We start from the raw sequence: 23,842 nt of genomic DNA, 5'->3' as shown, positions 1-23,842 counted from the left end.
CACAGACTTTTAATACTCAGCCAGGTACTCCAACTGGGCCAGATGCTTTCCTCAGATTCATTCTCCTGAAGGCAGCACACACGTCATCCTCAGATATTGAGAGGATTGGATCGTCAGGGGTGGTTCTTCACTGTTCCTGTCACCAAATCAAGTAGAGAAGGCACTGAGTTCCTCCGGGAGAGAAACTTTGCCGTCTGCCACTTTACCGGATTTGATTTTGTAACAGGCCCTGCCACAGCTGTCGTTGTCCCTTGTTATTTCCATTTTCATCCAGAATCTCATCTTCGCCCAATCGTACCCAGTGGGCCTACTTTTGCTCCTGTATGTTGTGATCTTGTGAACATTGCCTTACTGGCAGTAATGGGCTGCAGGCTCTCCAGAAGTTTGTGTAAGAGTCTAAATAAATGCAAAATCATATTTTTAAATCAATTCTTACACATACACTTGATGGAATGATTTGTTAAGCTCCAGGTTCAAGGCACAGACTTTGATGTACTATTACTTTCAATGGGATGCGCTCCCTCACCATGGCGTCAATCCACCTTGGATTACAGGGTTCCATTTTATACTGGGCTGCACATTTCCAGTGGAATTGATGGGAATATTCAGTGAGTGGGTTAACTGTAATGCTACGTTTTAGATTAGCAAGATCAAATCTTTGAGAACATTGAGAAGAAACTGGAGAGCAAGGATCCTGTTGTATCAACATGAAAGAGAAAGACACCCCAAGCTCATAATTTCAACATTCACCTTTAATCAGTCAGTCAAGAGTTTGTATGCTCCATCGTATCTGCGTGGGCTTCCTCTAGGCGCTCTGTTTTCCTCCCACTCTTCAAAATGTCTGGCAGTTGTAGGTAAATTGAGGTATTTGGGTGGCACGGGCTCCTGGGCCAGGAGAGCCTGTTACCATGCTATAAGTCTACATTAAATTCATTAAAATGATTTAAAATCTATTCTTTGCCTTGTAGCACAATGCTGGCACAATTGAAGACGGCTTTATCTCGTACAATTTGTCTTGAACTCCTGGTGGAAATCACTCTGTAGATTTTGGAAGTTACCAGAACCACTGAGTTTAGAAGACTTCATTTCTTGTTATGTCATTGTTATTGACCTGCTGAGTATTTCCAGCCTTTTCAATTTCTTTAAATTTTACGGCTATCATTACTTTTATTCATATCTGCCTTTTCTGAATATCCTTGCGAATTTTCACTTTCCAAGTATTTATTGAACTTGCATTTGATAATGAATGCATTCTCAATCACGACAGCTCACAGTGTAATTTTTCCTTCCTTCTATCTATAATTAGTCTAGAGTCAAAGACCATCGATCCATTAACAGGCATTCTTGTTCATACTCTAAACTGGACGAATGACCGAACACACGGTTTGTTTAAACTCTATTAAATGGGATGAAGCTTTAGGGTTACATTAGAAGCTTCACATTAAGCTGGTTATATTTCAAAAATTCCCAAAGTCATCTCAAGGTACGGTTTATTTTACAGAGTATTCGTGCTTTAAATCCCTGAAGCATTGTTGCAACGACCAGCAATCTTCATAATGGACACCGCCAGCATTGGATTACACGTTTTCAACAATGGAACATTTCAGTAGGGAACAATGGTCTCCAGACATTAATTGTCCACAATCGCCAGAGGGATTTTTCTTTTAATTTTGCACAAAAGTGATTCAGATGAATTTATTCCAATACAAATGTTTAAACCTCCTTGTTTAAATGCTGTCATATAATACTTGCCTCAAGAATAAAATCCGACTTTATTTCACCTGGCAAAGAATGACAAGGCAATGGCAATTATGCCCTTGTGTAATAGTAATGATGAGAAACTAGTTAACCTTTGGCTATATTTCTGACTGATGAAAAGACTATGGATAATCCAATGGGGGCATTTTAAAGTGTGAAGATAACTGTCCAGATTATGGGGATGAACCCCTTCTTCAGTTGAAGAACAAAAAACGATGCAAAATGTCGAAAAATCAGGACAAAGCCAGTTAAACATCAAGGAACCTAGAGAGAAATAAACAAATCTTTTGTACAATGGATTGTGAGAATCTTCCATGTACTTCCCTCAGGGCTATTGAGCAGCAGCAAGAAAGGGTGATGGCTGTTTTCTTAAAAGTAAGGGATTGATAGAACACAGAAGGATGTGGTAAAAGGCTGATGAATCAGGTTTAAAGAAGGCTCACTAGCAGCTATACCTTGTGAGGTGTTTGAGGAGATGTGGTATGTCACCAAAGAGTCTCGAAAATTTCTACAGGTGTACCGCAGAGAGCAATCTGGCTGGCTGCATCACTGTCTGGTACGGAGACTCCAAATCTCAGAACAAGAAAAAATTCCAGAGGGTTGTTAATTCGGCTTAAATTATAGTCTGGAAGCAAGACCAAAGGATATTACATCCTTGATGTTCAATAATACTACATTCACTTTCATCAGTTATAAATTTAGTTTATTCTTTTAAGACATATTTCTCAGAAACAGGCCCTTTCGGCCCACAAACCTATTCTGCCCAATTGATCAGAATCAGACTCAGAATTTGTCGTGAACAAGTCACGAAATTTGTTGCTTTGCAGCAGGCATCGTCATGAAAAGTCAAGGCTGTGTCTTTGGCTCATTGATTATTCAGGAATCTGATGGCAGCGGGGAAAAAGCTGTCCTTGTGCTGCTGAGGGCTCGTCATTAGGCTCCTGTACCTTTCTCTTGATGGTAGCAGAGTGAAGAGGGCATAGTCTGGGTGGTGTGGGTCTTTGAGGATAGAGGCTGCTTTTTTTAAAGGCACTGCCTCATGTAGATGTCCTTGATGGAGTGAAGTTTGGTGCCTGTGATGTCGTAGGCCGAGTTAACAACCCTCTGGATTTTTTTCTTGTTTTGAGATTTGGAATCTCCATACCAGACAGTGATGCAGCCAGCCAGATTGCTCTCTGCGGTACACCTGTAGAAATTTTTGAGACTCTTCGGTGACATACCACATCTCCTCAAACACCTCACAAGGTATAGCTGCTAGTGAGCCTTCTTGGAGATTGCATTGGCATGGGGGCTCCAGGACAGATCAGGGAGACTCATCAGACTAAACCATTCTGTGAATCCATTCTATTTTTTTTTTGAGTCTCAGTTCTATTCTCGATAGAAGTCATGGGATTTGGACCCAAGATGGATTTTGTTAACGCAACCAAGACTATGGAGAGTACAATTCATGCATGCATTACCTTGAGTGGGAAGCCTTGCCAGGCCATAGTTTCTCAAACAACACTGGAACTTGCTTTCAGTTCTGGTCAGGGGCTGTCAAAATTGGAGTCCCCGATGATGGCCAAAACCTCCCAATTTCCCATGAATGACAGAATGGGTCCCCTTCCATACAACTGGGAGCTGTGCATAAGTGGCTTGACACAGAAATCCACACTTCATTGAGTTTTTTATTCCACATCTAAGGCCTCAGGCAATAGGTCTATGACTGAAACAATATACACAAGTGCTGGAAGAACCCAGCAGGTCATGCAGAATCCATGGAAATTCATAGGCAGTTGATATTTCGAGCCTTTGCTCTTCATCAGGTTTTCGACTGAGTGAGATCTCCATTGTGAGTTTTCCACTCTGTGTGGGACTTGAGGCAGTGATCTGGGTGAGAGGGAAGGAGGGAATGTTGGAAGTCGAGAAGATGTGGTCAGAGAAGAAAGATAGTGATCTCACAAAAGGGTAAAATGGTTTTAAAAGTTGGTAAAGCAGACTGCAAGGTCAATGTAACAATATTTTATTAATAGACCTTTTTCTTCCGATTAATGGCAAGAAATCCCATGGTGAAATTTCTCAGTGTGTCCTTGTTTGAGACAGGTCAAATATGGACTGTTTCCCACTTACCTGAGGTCCAGCCTGCAGACTCAGTCCAGAGATCAGCAGGCCTATTAGTGGACAAGGAACTATCATGATGTGACCACAAGCCATCAATGAACCTGGACAGACACACAATCATCCAATGTGGTCCAATCTTGAGTGACTGGAGCCCCAGTTATGACAAAAAAAAGTTTCAGTGGCCACAAATGATCTATATATTATTGCCATCTTCCAACCTTAACACTAAAATGCTCAGGACTGTACTTTCAGTAAATTCCAGGGAGGGAACTCACAGGGAATTGATAATGTTTTTATTTACGCCAGTTGTTTACCTAATGGAGAGTGCTACTGTTTCGCATTACTTAACTAGGGTGGATATTCCTTCCCTCAGTCCCATGAGCTTATGTATGGAAACAAAGTCCATACATCATTTACAGATATGCTTTTAATCCCAGTAGTGTTTATCATAAAAATAGAACAAGTTAGTTCCTTTGGAAGGCATGGTACACCAAAGGCACTGTGTAGAGGGGATCTGGAATCCCCTGAAAGCCACAGTAGAAATCCCATAGTGAAGCTTCTCATGAGCTTCTGAATGTAAATACAAACAAAAACCTATTGCACACTTTTTAAATGATTTTTTCCTCAATTAATAGGAAATTACCAATTTAAGCAGTGTTTCCTCCGAAGGTTAGGAAATTGTGGAGTATGATTCTATGGACAATATCAATCCATCAGCAACAAATACAATAAAAGCATAATGAAGAAGGAGTAAAAGCACACCAAAATGCTGGAGGAACTCAGCTGGTCTTTCCAGTGACTATAGGAGACAGATATATTGCTGATGTTTCAGGCCTGGGCCCTTCTTCAAGCAATAAGCAGAATAAGCCCAAAACAGGAATCTCAGAAAGTCTCAGAATTCAAACAATGGAGGAGGAATCCAGACCAACAAAAGGTGTCAATTGGAATAAGGGATGGGGTAAGAATTTATCATGTTTGTGTGAAAAGAGACAGAATAGGGAAAGGCAATGGTGGGGGTGGGGGGGTGGGAGAAGAGTGGAAGGGGTGTGGGGTTATCCAATTAACACCTTTTGTTGGTCTGGATTCCTTCCCCATTGCTTGAATTCTGAAACTTTCTGAGATTTCCTGCTTCTGGTTTATTCTTTGAAGAGGGGCTTAGGCCCACAATGTCAGCGATATATCTTTGACTCCTATAGATACTGAAAAGACCGGCTGAGTTCCTCTCGCATTTCGGTGTGTTTTTACCACAATCACAGCGCCTGAAGACATTCATGTTTCATGAAGATGGAATAGAGCCAATCCTTCCATTATGAAGCTTGTTGACTTTTGCCATTCATTGCACATGACGAATGGTAATGTACATCATACTTAAAGCAAAGAAGCAGGCTATTTGGCCCATCAGGTCCATGCTATTCTACCCTCTGTTCAGCCTTTTCAATCCAACCCTAACATATTTACCTCATTTTTCTTCAATTAAACTTTGCCATTCACTTAATCTTTTCCCTGTGGTATTGCAATCCACTTTCAAATGACCACATTTCCCCTGAAATCCCTATTGGTTTTATTAATGTCTGACTTACATCAATGAGACTCTGTTCTGCTTACTTTTGCAAATGGAAACCGGAAACCTCTTTGCTGCCTTTATTCCAATGAACATGTTCATCTTTTGGATCAACGCGGCCTTCTCTTTACTACGGAAAAGCAACTCAAGTTCAAACTTCCCTGACAAGATAAAATCACCAGTTCTGGCAATAAGGTAGGAAATATTTTGGTACCTTCAGCAGTGTCTTAGCAAGCCTTAGCAGGAGTACAACAACAGTTCTGCCATTAAATGAGATCACAGCTCAAAGTCACAGAATATCGGGTGGAAGGTGGTTGGCATATTTGCCCTTCTCCAGGACCTCCCCTTCCCAGCAGAGATTTAAAAATCTTAACCAGAACCCCAGATATCACTTGCAAAAGAAAAAAAAATCTACTAGAGCAATTCAGTGAAGTCAAGCAGCATCAATGGGGAAAAATTGGCCAAATCTGGTCCTGGAGATTTATCCACCTTTAAGGCATGGAAGTGTCTCTTCTTTTTTTAATTAAGACCTGCACCAGACTTTTACTCGCTTCTTCATTGGATTTTCTGACTCAAATATCTAATCCCTTTGTAAATTCTCAGACAGGTTCCTCGCAGTTCAGCCTGGGCAATCACGTTGCTCCATCCATCACTATCTCTGACCCTCCGAATTGTAGTTGTGTTTCCTCCCCGATCTCTTGTTCTTTGAGCTGAGACCATAGTCGATGTTGAGTTCCTGATTGTTCTGAAGTGGTTTCCCCTTGCCTTCTTCAGTTGCAGTGTCCGTACTGGACGGGTAAACCCTGGCCATTGATCAGCAGATTCATCTGCCCAGCGTTTTTGGTTTGACAACCATAAATTCAAATCTGTAGATCCTGCTTGTAAAAACCATCCTCCATCTGCAATCCATGGCTTCACATGATCCTGAATGGGAGGTCAAACAGGTAATATATCTTGCCGAAAGGAGACCTGTAGGCTATCAGATGGAAGGAACACCTTGCACCTCCTTGTAATCTTCCTCTAAGGAAGATTAATAATTTAAGACCTCTCCTCTATCTTCTGACTCTATACATGGATTTCCCATATTGTTCTAAAGGAGCACTGCAATTTCCCTGGTTATTCTTTTGCACTTAAAATTCTAATAGCACACCTTTGGATTTACCTTAATCCATCAGCCAACTCCTCAGCCTTGATCATTTCCTTTTTAAGTGTCTCTCTTCACTTTTTATATAAAATATTATAACAGGCCTACCCTGTCATTAGTTCCTGTCACATGCTTCCTTTTTTCTCTTTATCCATCCTTCAAGATCATTCAAGATCCAGCATTCCTCACACTGGTCACCCCTGGCTTGCACCCTTTCTGTTGTTGTTAGTTTTGGAGAACCATTTCCAACAAGAATTCACTGTTTCATTAGCCCCTTTTCCACTAGCGCCCTGTCCCAGGAATTTACTGGGACAGGGTCCAGTGGTAAAGGAACACTGTCCGAATGCCGGCATCAAATGATGTCATTCATGCCCAGGATTAACCGCCTCTACCCCTACTTATATCCCCGGCATTTGCTGACGCCAGCGTGCTGATAAAACCAGAGGAAAAGGGACAGCAGAAAGTCATCCGTTTCCATTTTAAGGCAGAACCCTCTGATCCCTGAGGATGAGTTGAGTTCAGTGGGAAAGCAATTAGTGTCCCAGTTAAGGGTGGCCCAGTGGAAACGCCACAAAGGGCTTCCTATCCCAGGTCACAGCACAGCCAATTAACTGGGATCCCAGTGGAAAAGGGGCTACTGAAAGAGGGGAGAAGGTTGGCCAAAAATTAAGTAAGGGCTCTCACTGGAGAATTCCACCAGCTCTCAGTCTTGTTGGAATGTCATCATTGCAACCAATGATTTTCAGAGAATCTTTGGTCCATTAATCTGTTATGCAGCACATTTAATTCTGGGCCAAAAGTGCGCAATTCCTAAAGATCAATTTATACAGTTTTACTATTTTCATGACTGATCTAAGATTCAGCTACTTCCACACCTCCAGGTCCTGAACTTCAATCCAAAAACCACTACTAAAACAAACCTATATTCATTAATTTTATTTATTAACTTTAAAACTTCAGTTGTTTGCGCATTACTTTGTGTTATGGGGTACGAAATGAAGCCACACTGTAAAATCTGACTTCACTTTCCGAACATCTTATAGAGATTGATAAAAGGGTAAGGCTTCATATTGATGCAATACTGGCAATGGTGACTTTGAGTGAACCCATGATCACGTTTGCATCAGTAATGTGTGTCTCTTCATACTATTTAGTCATGTCGACCCTTACAACATGTGTGATCATAGCCTTGCTAGCATCCATGTACATTCATTTTTCAGGATCCCCAGACAAATATATGGATAATTTCTACACTACGGCTCCTAGAACGCTTCCACCAGCGTTGTCTCCGCTCCATCCTCAACATCCATTGGAGCGCTTACATCCCTAACGTCGAAGTACTCGAGATGGCAGAGGTCGACAGCACCGAGTCCACGCTGCTGAAGATCCAGCTGCGCTGGATGGGTCACGTCTCCAGAATGGAGGACCATCGCCTTCCCAAGATCGTGTTCTATGGCGAGCTCTCCACTGGCCACCGTGACAGAGGTGCACCAAAGGAAAGGTACAAGGACTGCCTAAAGAAATCTCTTGGTGCCTGCCCCATTGACCACCGCCAGTGGGCTGATAACGCCTCAAACCGTGCATCTTGGCGCCTCACAGTTTGGCGGGCAGCAACCTCCTTTGAAGAAGACCGCAGAGCCCACCTCACTGACAAAAGGCAAAGGAGGAAAAACCCAACACCCAACCCCAACCAACCAATTTTCCCCTGCAGCCGCTGCAACCGTGTCTGCCTGTCCCGCATCGGACTTGTCAGCCACAAACGAGCCTGCAGCTGACGTGGACTTTTTACCCCCTCCATAAATCTTCATCCGCGAAGCCAAGCCAAAGAAAGAATACAAAGAGAAAATGCGGCATTCCAAATCTATCTCTCCCTTAAAGTTTACAGCAGCGCCAGCAATGGTAACAGGGGGAGAAATATCTGTAATTACAAAATTGAGAAGATAAATAGAAACAGGAGTGAATCATTTGGACTGCATAAATTGTCCTGCCATTCAATGGCTGATCTGACACTGAAGTGGCCCTCAAATGCTTGACCTTTCCAAATATATTTTTCTCATTTAAACCCCAAACATCTGGTCTTGGTGACCCTCTAAGCAGAGAATTCCAAAAATTCATCACCACATATCTGAAGAAATTCCTCCAAAATTCATGTTGAAATGATTGCCTCTTGTAACTACCTCCCATGATTCAATGGAAACATCTCAACCTCTGCCCTGCTGTGTCCCCTCTATGACCTTCTATATTACTAATAGATTGTCCCTCATTCAAATAGGTGGAACCAAATGACTAGAGTCAATGAAACCTCCGTTTCACTTGGACAGGAGTGAAACATTAGAGTTTAATCTAACCTCCAGTTAGATTTTAGTGCAAAAAGATTCTTCATATATATAAAATATACGTAAAATATAGAATATAAAAATATTCAAATCCTGTGCTGTCTGTAAGGAGTTTGTGTTCTCCCCACATCAGAGTGGGTTTTCTCTGGATGCTCTAGTTTCCTCCCACCCTTCAAATCTTACTGGGGGTTTTAGGTTAAGTGGGTGTAATTAGGTGGCAATGGGCTTGTGGGCTGAAATGGCCTGTTACTGTGATGTATGTCTAAAATCTTTAAAAATTGGTAGCATCAGATGAACCTTTTACATAAACCAGGATAGCATATCAGGATTATAGCTTTCAGCGAAGGAGGGGGCTTCCTAACATTTCTTTCTTCCATACTTTTCAGATCTTTCTCCCGGGTTTCACTGTATTGAAAGAATTTTAGGACTGTGAAGTGAAAGGCAAAGGGTTAATTTCATCAAAAATAGAGGCATGAGTAGGTGATTTGGGCTCTTGTCTGTTCTGCTATTCAGCAAGACCATGGCAAAAATTTCACCTCAGTACCACTTCCCTGAACCAATCCCATATTACTCAATTCTTATCATATATGGAAACTTGAGATGATTGGTTAGATATCTGTTATTGTAGAGCTCGTCGAAAGAATCAAAGACTTGTTGATCCAAACCAAGGCTTTTATTTGCAAAAGACAGGAGTTCTTCACAGGTGGCCAACCAGTCCGGAATGATCCGACCTGGCTAAGGACACAACCCTTTAAGGCCCAGACAATAGGCGTGGCTTAGCTCTCAGCCAATCGCTGTAAGCACAGTCTAGATATATATACACTATGTACATTGGGGATAGATCTGTAATATCACAGTTATGATGGTGTAACTAGATTGATAAATGCACGTTATGCAATGATTAATTACAATTTTTTACATCAATTATATTTGACACCTGAAAAATTTAAAAAAATATGGTTTTCATGAATCAGATTTGTGTTTTAGATGTGGTGATACGGTTGGAACTTTTTTTCATGCTGTTTGGTCATACAATCTTTTTGGAAGAAAATTCAATCGTTTTTAGAATACCTGTATAAGATTAAAATAGTTTTATTGGGTAGTTTGCAACCTCTGAAAGGCTTAGGATTAGTTAAGTTTCAGCTTGCTTTTGTATATTTAGCTTTATTCGTAGCGAAAAAATGTATTGCTAGTACGTGGAAAGATACAAATATGATTGATGTTAATAGATGGCGTAATGAGATGAGATATCGTTTAATAATGGAAAAAATTACATATGTTTCACATGATAATTATAATTTTTTAATTAATAAGTGGATGTTATGCTCAGAATATTTATATTTCAATTTATATTGACTAGATTTTAATATGTATATTTAACTTTTTCTTTAATATTCTTTCTTTTTTTATGGCTCTCCTTAGGAGAGTTGGCTGAAGGGGGGGGGAGTTCTTTTCCTTTTTTTTCTATATATAAAAAAACGTTCATGTTTATGTTTAATTGCTGCATATGTCAAATATTATTTGTTTTTTGAACGAATAAATAAAGTTTAAAAAAAAAATATATATATTTATATATATATATATATATGGAAACTTGCCTTGAATGTTCATCCTGGCTCGACCTCTTGGGTCTTCTAGAGTACGGAGTCTTAAAGATTCACTAACTTCAAGCTGAAGAAGTTTCTTTTCATCCTTTTCCTGAATATCTGATACATCATTCTGAGAAAGTGATCTCTGGTCCCAGCTACAGAAAAATAAAATCAACTCAACATCTATCTTGTCAAGATCCTTAAAAATTCTACACAGTTCACGATCACCTCTCATACCTCTCACTCAAAGTGATTCCTGCCACTCACTTTGGATAGGAAATGCTTATTTTTCATTGTTTAATTTTTTTTTTAATTAGATATACAGCATGGTAACAGGCCTTTCTGGCCCAAAAGCCCAAATACCCCAATTAATCTACAGCCCCCATACGTTTTGAAAGGAGGGAGGTCCAGCAAAAACCTATGTAGACACGGGGAGAATGTACAAACTCCTCACAGACAGTGCTAGAGCCGTGGGGTCAAGAGTTCCCAATTTAAACCCTGTGGCATTGAAGGGGTGGTGCTATGTTTCCAAATCAGCATAATGCACTACTTTGAGGGTAATCTGCAAGTGGGGTCCTCTTGCACCTGGTGCCTTTGTCCATTTCCGCAGTGGAGGTAACAGGTTCGAGAGGCATTGTCAGGGGAGGCTGGGTGAATAACTACAGTGCGTTTTGTGGATGCTCTTCAAGTTCAAGATTATTGTCAGAGTACACACAACCTTGAGATTCATTTTCCTGCAGGTGAGGCAGTTTCTACTCTTCAGTACTTAAAAATATATTTAGACATACAGCAGAGTTGCAGGCCCTTCCGGCCCATTAGCCCCTGCTGCCCAATTGCATCCAATTGACCTACAACCCTGGTACATTTGCAAGGGTGGGAAACACCTGGAGAAAACCCATGCAAAAATGGGGAGAATGGAGAAATTCCTTACAGACAGTGCCTGAGTCCTACCCCAGTCGCTGGCACTGTAACAGTGTTACTCTAACGGCTATACTAACCCTGCTGCCGTTAAAATTAAAAATGTACTCAAGACACATACAAAAAAGAAATGTAAACAAAAAAGAAATGTAAACAAACTGTGTGAAAATACTGTAAACATTTAAATATTCAAAGTAAGAGTCCTTAAATGAGTCTCTGATTGAGTGTTTCTTTCGACGAGCTCTACAATTTTATTAGCAAAAGACAGGAGCTCTTCACAAGTGGCCGACCAGTCCGGAATGATCCGACCTGGCTAGGGACACAACCCTTTAAGGCCCAGACAATAGGCGTGGCTTAGCTCTCAGCCAATCGCTGTAAGCACAGTCTAGATACTGTAACTATATACACTATGTACATTGGTGATAGATCTGGACTATCACAGTTTGTTGTTGAAGTGTCTGATGCTGGAGAGGTAGCAACTGTTTCTGAACCTGAGTCTTGCAGCACGTATACCTCTTTCCTTGTGGCAGCAGAGACCAGAGCATGTCCTAAATGGTGTGGATCCTCGATGATTGCTGCTGCTCTCCAACAGCATTGTTCATTGTAAATTTTCTCGAGGGTGGGGAGAATTTTGCAAATGATGTCCTGGACTGTGTTCACTACCTTTTGCACCCACGATTCGCTAGAGATGTCGAGCAAGCCGGTTACTTTGTTCTGGAGGATGTAGGGCTTGTCGTTCAAGCTGCACTCATCCAGGCAGGTGAACTGGATTCCCATCACAAATCTTTCACATGCTGGGTGTAATGAGGTGAGTCACCCACCACTTGAGACTCAGCCTCTGATCTGCTCTTCAGTATTTGTGGGGTAGTGATCAATCTTAGCCCCCAGACATTGAAGGTGAGGGATTAGGAACACCCAGGATGAGTCTCTCTCAGTGATCATAACCTGGCACCTTTGTGGGATGAATGCCTCCTGTTACTAATCTGCCCATCACCCAAAAATATTCTGTCACATTTTCCAGTCTCTTTTAGTGGCTCGGAAAAGACATTATCAGGGTCTGTTTATGCCATTGGTCTTTTTAATTTATTCTCCCTCTCTCTCTCTGTTGGCATAACAGTCAAATTAAAATAATAGCTCTCCAGAGAAGTCCATGTAATAGGTATCCAGATATTGCTTGAGCACTTACTGATACAATGAATTAAAAGTTGAAGTTGTTTCACAGCAAGAGATAGTAATTTTCCAGAGATCTCCCCCCCATTTTCTGAAATGAGAGGTGGTAGGATGTAGAGCAATTGTCAATGCCTCTTCTGCATTCCACAGGGAAAGTTCACCTTCATTATCATACCTGGTGATCCAAATCTGTGGGGACATTTTCTTCTACTCCAAGCCCTGCTGGGGAACCTTCATACAAATGTGTTACGTAAAAGCAGAAATATTCCAGTTTTATCGACATCCACTGCAGAAAAAAATATGAATCCTTGTTCTTCAGTTGTACAATTGCAATGCGATCCATAGAGCTGAACACAGCTGAGGAATCCCAGAATGCATTGTTCCCCCAGAAGCTAGGAGGGATGAAAGCAAAAATATGAACATGTACTGAGCAAGGATGGTAGAGTGGGAAAATGTAGAAGGTAAATGTTCCCAATAATAATTTGGTTCAAGAAGCCAGAGTCAAAAACTAAAGCACTAAAGCACAATCTGTTTAATCAGGTCTCATTAAAAATCACCAAGGTAATATCCAATTATAATTTTAAGGCAATGTTATTGTCTAAAGTGCACATGCAATGCAAGCATAGAAAAATATAAATTCTGGTTACTTAACACATTTAAATATTTTTTTTATTTTCATCTTTCTAGTTCCCCTCAAAGGTATGTTTAATATCCCAGGCTTTGGATGAGAGCTCTTTCCTTTGTAGCAATAAATCAACCTCCAGTGCCACGGTGGTAAAATGAGACGTGTCAATTAATCATAGGAACATAATCAGAGATAACAGCTTTGCAGATTTTCCCTCCCCCACAACCTGGCCGTCTGCAGCCGGTGCAAACATCACGCATCCAAAGGTTTTTCACATCGGAAAGCAAACAGGATCTCAGGGAGTAAATAGCTTCTAACGGATTTGTTTAAAAGAGTGAAAACTATTAAAAAACATAACTAATTTTATTTAATTTTGGATAATATAAAGTATTTCAAACTATTATTGAAATTTTCACACTGCTATTTATTTTATGTTCTTTCAGGATATTTGAGAACATGCTCCTGTTAAGCTTTATTATACTCCTGAACTGGTGTTGAGATAAGACAATGTGTCAACAGTCATAATCTAACAATACCATTGTAGACCCTTATTAATTCAGATTTACACCTTTGTCATTTTTAAAACAGCTACATAGGTATCATAACATGTCCTCTTGGAATATTTACTTGTCATTCGTTTTGAATACATGATCTTCATGTGCATTTCCAGCATTATTTCACTTTGCTTCTGAACCATCTTCTTGAATAATTTTATTTCTATTAATATAAAATATCTAAATTAACAAAAGGTTCTGGTGTGCAAAAGCCACCAAAGCAGGATCATTTGGCGGGTGTGGATTTACCTGCCTGTTAAGCTTTTAAAGTATGAAAGACTGATCAAAAACATAATGACGTCAAGCAACTGGCCACGTGAGGACTTTGTGGCATGACTCATCCATTTTAAAGTTATTAGCCAAATCAGATGATCTGTGCCTGGGAAATAGAGCAGATGTCCTGCAGGAATATTGCCAGAAGTCCTGCAAAATTATTTCACTCCAGGGGTGAGGTGCATGGAGGCATTTTGATCTTATTTTTCCAACTCTTGGGTTAAATATAGAAAATATGGATTCAAGGACAAGAATGAGTAAAGATTCATGGACAGATCTTGCACACATGAACAAAAACTGAATTTCAAAATTGGTTGAAACTTGATATCAAGGAGCTGCTCTGAACATACCAGATGTTGGGATCTTATTTGGGGCACAAAATCTTCACCATTTTCATGTCTCCATCTCTTTCTCAATGGTGTGAATTCAAGCAACAACTCATTTAGCTTAATCCAGACAAAAACTTAGTTTGTAATTCCGGGCTAAGAATTTAAAGGTTCTGGAAGACACAAGGACTATATACATTTTGCCCTGATAACATTTTCCTTTCTTTCATACCTTAAGGTGACCCCATAACCTTTAACCAATTTCCTAATTGCATAAATTTGCTCCTCCCTCACCCAGACTCGAAAATTACTCAACATAGAAAGCTCATGTGTAACATTTTGGGATTAGCAAGGAGACTCCACAGCTGAATATTATTTCACTTAGTGTCCACTCCAATCACTAAATATTAATTTTCCATCAATCCAAAAGTAAGAGAAAGGCACATAGGGGTTACTTGCTCAAATAAAATGCTCTACAATGTATCGTCATTTTTGTTATTGTTCATCCAAGGATGTTGTTTGAAGGACCAATACCACCAATATTGCCACATTTAAATGTTCTCCTTGGTGCACAAGTTTACTCAGAGTTCTCAAAGGAGTTGGTCGTGGGGAAGGGGGCACTGCAATTGTCATTTCCTCAGTATCACCAGATGTGTTAATGTTTCCAGTGACGTTTCTCATGGGAGGTGTTCAAATACTAATTGAACGGCTCGCCACAGCTGCTTCCACAAGAAGGCACAGTGCAGGAATCAGTCGATTGTTGCATTTCCTTTTTTGGTTAACAAGTGCAAAGTATATAATTATACAACACCCCCAGCGGCTTATTGTGGACTCCACGACGCACATAATTATTTCGGTGCAAATTTGAGAACTCAATTTTTTTGTCAATGGTGCGTCAGTGATATTTTAACATATTGCGCAAGAAAAGGACTCAAAGTAAATTCCAGAATAACAAATTTGACTGAGACAGTTTAAGAAATAAATTCCTGCTAAGCAATACACAAATGCACGCCCTAAATCTATCCCACCAGATCCATAAAATAATTGATCTTATCAAATAATATTTTCCACGATGGCACCAATACAATTAGAAATTATATGTCAAGACCAGTTTGTGGCTTAAACTGGAATCTTATGTTTTTTTTAAATTGGAAGAAAGCACTGTGAATCGTTAGTACATTGAAGTTAAAAGATTTAAATCACTAATAAAAGGCAAAAATAAAAATCACATTAAACTGTGAAAGCATGTCAGATTCCTGGAAGAAAAAGCATTCAAATCAGGAATTTAAAAAAAAACACTCAATGGTCTTGGTTCTTCTGCTCAAAGAACAGAGTGTTAGTTTGAATCAGGTTTATTTTTTTCTTAAAGATACAAAACAAAATTATGTTAAACATTACACTGAGTTTTGGAAAACTATTACTTACGCAGAAACAAAATTATACAAATTTGCCAGAATCTTCTGAATTTTGGTATCAACTTTTGGGAGTAAATAATTTGAACCTGAACTAATACAAGGAGAAAGGAACTAAACTAAGCAAGCACGTTTAACAAATGGACGTCACTGTCAATCCGAAAAAGTCTGGAGGAAGAGTACAGCATTTCAGTGGGTTACAGCAGGCCTTGTCGTTTTAAATCTTCATAGGTCTTCTTGTTAACTACATTTCCACTTGAATCTTCATATTCTTCCTGAAGTGAAAAATATTAATTCACTTATTAAAACAAAGCAAATGGTCTTTAAGCAGCATTCTGGTATTACAGTTTCAAATACACAGGAAAGTATTTAAATTACTTAGTAGTTTGCACTTATAAAACTGTATACATCTCTTCAATTACCATCTTACTGTAAAATATTACAGAATGGAGAAAAAAAGAATCATTCAAAACCAAATGTCGATTACCTGCTGCAAGGCAATTTAGTGATGGGATTTGTACTACATTATAAACGCATAATGAATAAGCTGCTGCTTTGTTTCTGCAATCACCAAGGCTCATCTTAACTTGATCAGATTGACATCCAAGTCAAAAGTCACATTCACATTATCCTTCTGGGTAGCAGAAACTGGGAAGAATGCAGCATTGAGGAAGTCTTTCAGATGAGATGCTAAACTAAAGGGACATCCACCATCACCATCCAAATCAAAGACGTAATGGCACTGTTGTTATGGAAGAAGACGCCCCAGACATTTATCCCTGAGTCAACAACTCATCAGCTCTGGGTGATCAACCTGAAATACCAATTTTGTTTCCACAATTGTTGCCTGACTTGCTGAGGATCTACAGCAATCCATTTCCAGTTCATTTATAGGTTTTCATGTTACAAACAGTTTTAACTGGCCATTCATTTCATCACTGTTCACAGCTTTGCAGTAATTAGCTGCTGTATTTATCTGCAAAAGATTAGTGACCTCAAAAATAAATTCAGGCTCAGCATGAGGATATTGAAGGTACCATGCAAGTTGACTGAATGGTCAGTTTGAGGAATGACTGAGTGGGGCAGGAACGCAGGCAATCGATCCTGCCGTTGAAACAGCGCTAGTATATGGAAAGAATATATTTGTAATGTTGGGGGTGGTGGGAGCAAGAAGCCAGGTTATACTTTCAAAGAGCCAGCTCAGATTAGGGGAGTTAATTGGCTTCTGCTGTAACCTGTGATAAAAGATAAATATGATGTGTTTCACTGCCATACAAGCTACCATTACAGTCCTCCGATTGTTCTTTCGCCTTGACTTTGGACAATTTTATAAAATAACTGATTGTAAATCTTAACCCTTTATTAATATCCAACTGACTTCATTCAATATTTTCTGTTTTGGATTTTCTTGGTTACATGTCTGTATGGTTCTATCCTGGACCATTCACGCTCCTTCTAAATGGCTTCATTCACGCTGCTTCTAAATGGCTTCATTCACAGTTCAAGTAGCTCATCCATTCCAATTACCTCTGTGTCTGGTTGCCATCTCTCTGCTGCCTTTAAATGCTTGAGTTTTGCCCACACTAATTGGGAAAAAGGAAGTTATTAATATTCTTGTTCAAGTGTATCAGAAGTACAAATTACAGAAAATGCTAACTCATTTACCAAAAACAAAAATGTCAAAGATTATTTCAACTAAAATAAAGCATTGAACAGATGACTGAATTGTAGTAATTCATTTGAAAGCAATTAAAAATGGTATTACAGTGAAACCTCGTTAGAACGCGATTCGTTAATCCGCGGAATCGCTTATTAGCGCAGGTGTCTGTGGACCCCAAACCTTGATTTTAAGATGCCAGGCTAACGGCCACAAACTCAAAAATGGACACTTGTGACTCATTTACAAGATGTGTATGTTAATATGTGGAGTTTAAAAGGTCTTATGATAGGGTTTGAGCCACAGTATTCTGTTTTCCTGCTTCCTGAGTCACGACATATATGCATCTGTTCCGCAACTCGGCTGTAACGTGGTATGAAATCTTGGACCCCATCCACCGCATTCTAACGAGGTTTTACTGTATATCTACAAAAAAAATGACAGACAGGATGATCTCTGCAGATTAGATTGTTGTGGAGTACATTTATATAGGTTGGCACAATATTGTGGGCTGAAGGGCCTGTAATGTGTTGTAGCATTCTTTTACGAGCTTTTAGGGTAAAAATTGTGCCTTGATCTATCATGGAGAAGAGTTGAACTCCCACATTAAAAAAAGACAAAGAGAAGGGTGGTAAAGCATTTGTCGATTGAAACAACAGTGTAGAGGTCTAGAGAAAGAAGACATTAACTAAGTCAGTATTTTATAGTCATTCTTGGGGGGGGTGGGGGGGGGAGAAAGGTGCTTGAAATCATGTAATGCAAATATCAAATCCATATTAGAATTCCTGAATTAAGAACACAAGACATAGGAGCAGAAATAGACCATTCAGCCCTTTGAGTCTGCCCCACCATTTAATCGTTAGCTGATCCATTTTCCCCTATTCAGCCCCACTGCCCAGCCTCTCCCTGTTACCTCTGATGCCCCGGCTAATCAAGGACTTATCAATCTCTGCCTTAAATGCACCCAATGACTTGGCCTCCACAACTACCTGTAGCAACAAATTCCACAAATTTACCACCCCCTGGGTAAAAAAAAATTACTCTGCATCTCTGTTGTCAGAGGACTCCTTTCAATCCTGAAGTTGTGCCCTCTTGTCCTAGACCAGGGGTGGCCAAACCCTGGCCAACTGTAGCCTGTTGCCTATTTTTAAGTAGCCCAGGGTGAATTTTAAAAATAAAATGGAATATGACTTGTTAGAACATAGTCTCTTAACAATAAATTGCACTGTATTTACATTGCACTTCTTAGTTTCAACACTAGATGACACTGCCATTTTGAACAACTACTAGACTGAGCATTGAAATGTTACTCATTGATGAAAACGTTTACTTTAGCTAAAAATACATTTACCTCAGTTTAAAAAAAACCATACAGAACCGAGAAGACAGAACCTAGCAAGGGGATGCCGAAAATTTCAGACACGGTGGGAAAATAAATACTTTTTCACAGAAGTCAAGGGGATGTGCGTTTGTTTGATTTGCAAGAAATCTGTTAACTTTAGTCGCCCATCTATTGATTTACAAATCATTAAGATGGACACTTAGGCCATGAACTGAGGGTTGTGGAGGAAGGTTGGAGACGGCCTTGTCCCTTTCTTGATCTTTTCTCTTGTTCTTATTTTGCACTCAGCTTTGTATTTGGCACAGTTATTTTTAATGAGTTTTAAAGAGTTTTATTGTACTCAATTAAAGAGCAGCAGATATGGAAATACCTAATGTAGTAAGTAGATCAATGAACTACTACTGTAATCATCAACAGTGGAAAATCTGGTCTTTGCTTGAAACATGGGAACTTTTAAATTGTCAGGTATTGAACCCAAGAAAATCGCCACTAGTTCAAAGAGTTTTAAGCAGAGATTTGTTACCAACACTTGTGAAGTGAAAGGGAGCAGTGCCATTTCCCTGAGAGATACTAGTATGGATACATATAAATAATGGAAATGGTGAGATTATATTTAATAACTGGTTTTGGAAAAGTTTTCAGCTATGAGAAGAGATGCACTGTAATCTTATTCAACCCTGACTCATGTCGAGAAAGAGACTTACAGGATACAGCATCTTCAATTTGGGTGACATTTGCAAAATGTGCTGTGTTAGGGATTCCAAGACACCTCATGCCATGAGCATGACGCCATTCCTAAAAATGGTGGAAAAAAAATACAAATGCACATGAAGCACAAAAATAAACATATAACTCTCTGTGACGTGTTTTTTTTTTCTAAATATTTGTTGATGTGCTTTGGTTGCCTGCATGTAATCAATATGAATTGATCACATTCTTCCATTTTCATCTCCTTTCTAAATATTTTCCATCAAACCTTGAACATGCCTTTGTTCCAATAACTCAAAATACATCCACTATCTCATTTCAACCTTGTACCACATCATTAAAGCAATATTTTTACTTGGACACGATATCCATTGACTGTCCTGGCAGAGACATTGAAAAATCAAGCCTAACTTCACTGATAGACTTGCCTGGGTATATTCACAAACTGAACAGTGAACATCCACTCATGGAGTGCACTTTTTAAAAAAGAAAATTGAACCAGATTACTATCACTCCGACAGTTAGCAGGGTTGCGATACCAAGCAGTAAAACTCACATGGCCCCATGGAGAGGATTTGGTTATTTCACCTTTATTGCTCTACAAAGTATTGGTTAGGATCACAATTAAAGCCCACACACATTCTGATGATAAACATACCACAAGTTAATTTCAATCTCCGTGTAACTAATTTACCAATCTCAAAAATTCTATTACAAAACATTTAAACGAACTCACAACTCCTTTTCTAGGAATTGCACTATTCAACAGAAAGAAACAATGTAAAAAATAGAAAGGCTATCTTGAAAATGATGCATTTTTAAACAATATTAAACCATTTAAACACCAAGGTAAAGTTCTTGTTCTTACAGCAAAGTGGCGTTGGAATGCTTTGGGTCCTCTGTAAGTGTAATTTCCACAGATTTCACAATTGTAATTGATGTTCAAACCATGCAGCTTATATAACCAGTATGGAATGGGCTGAAAAGGAAAAAAAGTCACAAAAATCTGAAAACTACTCTAAAAGACAAAAATAAAGACCTAGCGATACACAAAATTGATATTGCCTCCATCTGGTAATTAGTTAGCACTCGTGTCCAACATTTGAGTAAGGAAATAAAAAATGTACAAAACAAAAAACAAGGGATCAAATGAATTCTACATATAAGTTATTGCTACTTGTAATCTCAAGCTTAAGAAAATTTAAAAAAAGCAGACGCTGGAAAGTTGAAATAAAATACATTTGAAACATCATCAATTTGAAATGCTGTTTAATCAGTTTAGTGTTTCTACCATTTAAAAAAAAAATTACAGGCTCAAAATTAACTCAGCCATGAAATTAAGAGGCCTTTATTCCAAAATGTTCTGATAAACTGAACATGAAACATGCCTCTCAGCTTCATGTTATTCCATGGGCTCTTGTCTTGTGAAGTGGCCTCATGTGCAGCGCCTTGTCAAAGACCTAAAAATCCATATACATGACATCCACTGCATCTCCTTCATCTAGCCAGCTTGTCACTTCTTCAGAGAAATCCAATAGATTTCTCATGCTAACTTTGGCCTATCTTTTCATGTGCCTCCAAGTACTCTGCAAACTCACCCCTTGACAATCAGTTCCAGCATCTTCCCAACAACTGACATCAAGCTAACCAGTCTATAATTTATTTTTGGGTGCCTTCCTCCCTTCTTAAAGCAGGGTGACATTTGCAATTTTTCAGTCCTCAGGATCATACCAGAATTGATAGATTCCTGAAAGATTATTACCATTGCCTCCTACTTCCTTTCAAAATCCGAAGGTGCAATCCATCTGGCCCAGGAGACTATTCCACCCTTAGACCACTCAGCTTTCTGAGAACTTTCTCCCTTGAAATAATAATTACACTCACTTCCTTGTTATCCTTTGATAACTGGTACACTGCTAATATCGTCTGACGCAAAATACTTCCCTGCCATCTATCTCCTTGTCTACCATTATCCAGCATCATTTTCTAGTGGTCCTATATCTGCTCTCACCTCTCTTTTGCTCTTTATATACTTGAATAAGCTTTTTGTATGTTCTGATATTACTTGTTATCCTATTTCCCTTCCTTGAGTTTTTTTTGTTATCATCTGAGTGTTTAATAACTTCCCATTCCTCTATCTTCCAATTAATTTTTGCCTCCTTGCATACACTCTTTTGCTTTTACATTGGCTTCGACTTCCATTGTGACATTTTTCCATTTGAATATTTGGTATGTATTTATCCTGCACCTTCCTCATTTCTTCGAGAAACTCCATCCATTGCTGCCTTGCCATCTTCCTTACTAGTCCCCTTCCAAGCTACTTTGACCAGTTCCTCTTTCATGCTACTGTAATTTCCTTTACTCCACTGAATCACCGACACTTCTGACTTTCTCCTTGTTAAATCTCAAATTGAACTCAAGTCATATTGTGATAACCGCCCCCAATGGTTCTGTTTCTCGAAGCTCTCTAATCAGCTTTGGTGTATACACAGTCCCGATCCAGTACAGCCGATCCCCTAGTGGGCTCCTCAACAAGCTCCTCTAAAAAGCCACCTCATAGGCATTCTACAAATTCTCTCTCGAGATCCAGTTCCCAACCTGATTTTCCCAATCTACTTGCATGTCAAAATCCCCATGACTACCATAACATTGCCCTCCTGACAGTTCTCTTCTATTTGCTTATAATTTATTGTCCACATCCCTGTTTGAAGGTCTGCATATTATTGCCAAGTATTTTTTTCATCTTTGCCTTTTCTTAACTCAACCTTACAATGATCTTCTGATCCTGTCGCCCCTTTCTAGTGATTTAGTTTTGTTACCAACAGAGCCTACTTTTTCGATACACTGTGCATCCTTGCTCCCAATGACATTCCTTCTTTAGCCACGACCCCGTGATGGCCACAACATCATGCCTGTAAATCTGTAGCTATGCTACAAGGTCATCCACTGTATTTCTTGTGCTGTATGCTTTTAAATACAAAACCTTTAGCCTTGTATTTGTTACTTTTTTTTTGACTCTGTGTCCTTGTTGCATTGCAACTCACCCAATGGCTGCAATTTTGCCCTACCTGCCTGTCCTTCCACACAAACTCCACAGCAGCTGTCTTTACTTGTGCACCAACTGGTTTCCATACTCCTAGGAATCCATCGCTATTACACAGCATCATCAGTTGGAGTCTGTATTGAGTTTGTATATTCTCCTGGGGTCTGCATGGGTTTTCCCAGGGTGCTCTGGTTTCCTCCCACCCTCCAAAAACATATGGGTGGTGTAGGTTAATTAGTGTATTTGGGGCATGATCTTGGGGGTCAGTGGGGCCTGTTACCGTGTTGTACGTCTACAAAAAAAAGTGAAACGATGTGATCTGGCGTGCTTCAGAGCGACTTGTACTTCATAAATATTAACTACAACATGATTGCATTTTAAACTCATAAGATAGATGAACAGATTGATAGGAGCCGGATATATATATTAAAATTATCAGGAAACAGTATTTAGAATCAAAACTGTAAATAGTTCCTGGAACATTTTATTGCACATTATCATTTAATTGAAAACATCAGAATGGCCCAATAACCTTTCACGACTCACCTTGCCATCCCAACCCAAAGGCAGGTTCTTCGGATTGTAAATGATTTCATTTTCCTCGTCTTCGCTTTCGCTTTCACTGATGTGTTCCTCTTCTTCCTCCTCCCGCTCCTCTCCAGTACGAGCTTGTTTGCGTTGCACATTTTCCCTAGTTAGCTGTCTCTGTTCCTGTGGGATAAAAATATAAGTCATAAGACCTCAGAAGGCCACAGGTACTGTGTGGCATTAAAATAGCAAAACTAACTGGCTCAGCTTTGCACACTGAAGAATACTTTTTGAATATTAAAATTTAATCATCAAATTCAGTATTAGATAAATGGAAAGTTTTATAGGATACTAAATGCTATAAACATGCAGGCTGATGTAGGTTCTTTATCCAATGCACAATAACCCTTTGTTCTTTTAAAAACAATGATCCATTCATGGGTAATAGTGGAGTAAAAGAATTACAAAACAGTAATCCTTTTACCCAATAAAACAAAACTGCCCATAGCAAAAAAAAACTTCTTCTAAAACATTGAATGCACATCATAAGGCCCAGTGGTGAAGCAGGTAGTGCCATTGCCTCACTCCCTAGTTTAATCCTGCACTCTGTTAGTGTGCAGGTGTACCAGCTTCCTCCCACATCCTGAAGGTGTGCTGTTTTGTAGATTAAACAGCAACTGGAAATTGCCCCAAATATTGAAAGGTAGCTGATGAGCAGGTGAGAGAGGTCGCAGGGATATACTGGGGTTCAAGGAGTAATATCAGATCAATGGGATTGCTCTGAACCAGCACAGACTT

General features: G+C 39.5%; 1 protein-coding gene across 1 annotated transcript in view; it reads right to left on the bottom strand.

The window, feature by feature from the left end:
- Window positions 1-15,660: 15,660 nt before the first annotated feature.
- Window positions 15,661-23,842, bottom strand: part of sf3a3 (splicing factor 3a, subunit 3) — a 30,797-nt gene continuing 22,615 nt past the window's right edge. The window contains exons 13-17 of the mRNA XM_069895773.1: window positions 23,063-23,227; window positions 20,342-20,452; window positions 19,470-19,560; window positions 17,294-17,349; window positions 15,661-16,041 (exon numbers count right to left, since the gene is read on the bottom strand). Coding sequence (XP_069751874.1) covers window positions 15,964-16,041; window positions 17,294-17,349; window positions 19,470-19,560; window positions 20,342-20,452; window positions 23,063-23,227 — 501 coding nt within the window. The 3' untranslated portion in view covers window positions 15,661-15,963. The remainder of the gene's footprint in view (window positions 16,042-17,293; window positions 17,350-19,469; window positions 19,561-20,341; window positions 20,453-23,062; window positions 23,228-23,842) is intronic.

This window comes from Narcine bancroftii, chromosome 8 (genome assembly GCF_036971445.1).
Source record: "Narcine bancroftii isolate sNarBan1 chromosome 8, sNarBan1.hap1, whole genome shotgun sequence".
Classification (NCBI taxonomy): Eukaryota; Metazoa; Chordata; class Chondrichthyes; order Torpediniformes; family Narcinidae; genus Narcine; species Narcine bancroftii.
The sequence above is the reverse complement of the archived record's forward strand: the minus strand, read 5'-3'. Positions and strand labels throughout refer to the sequence as shown.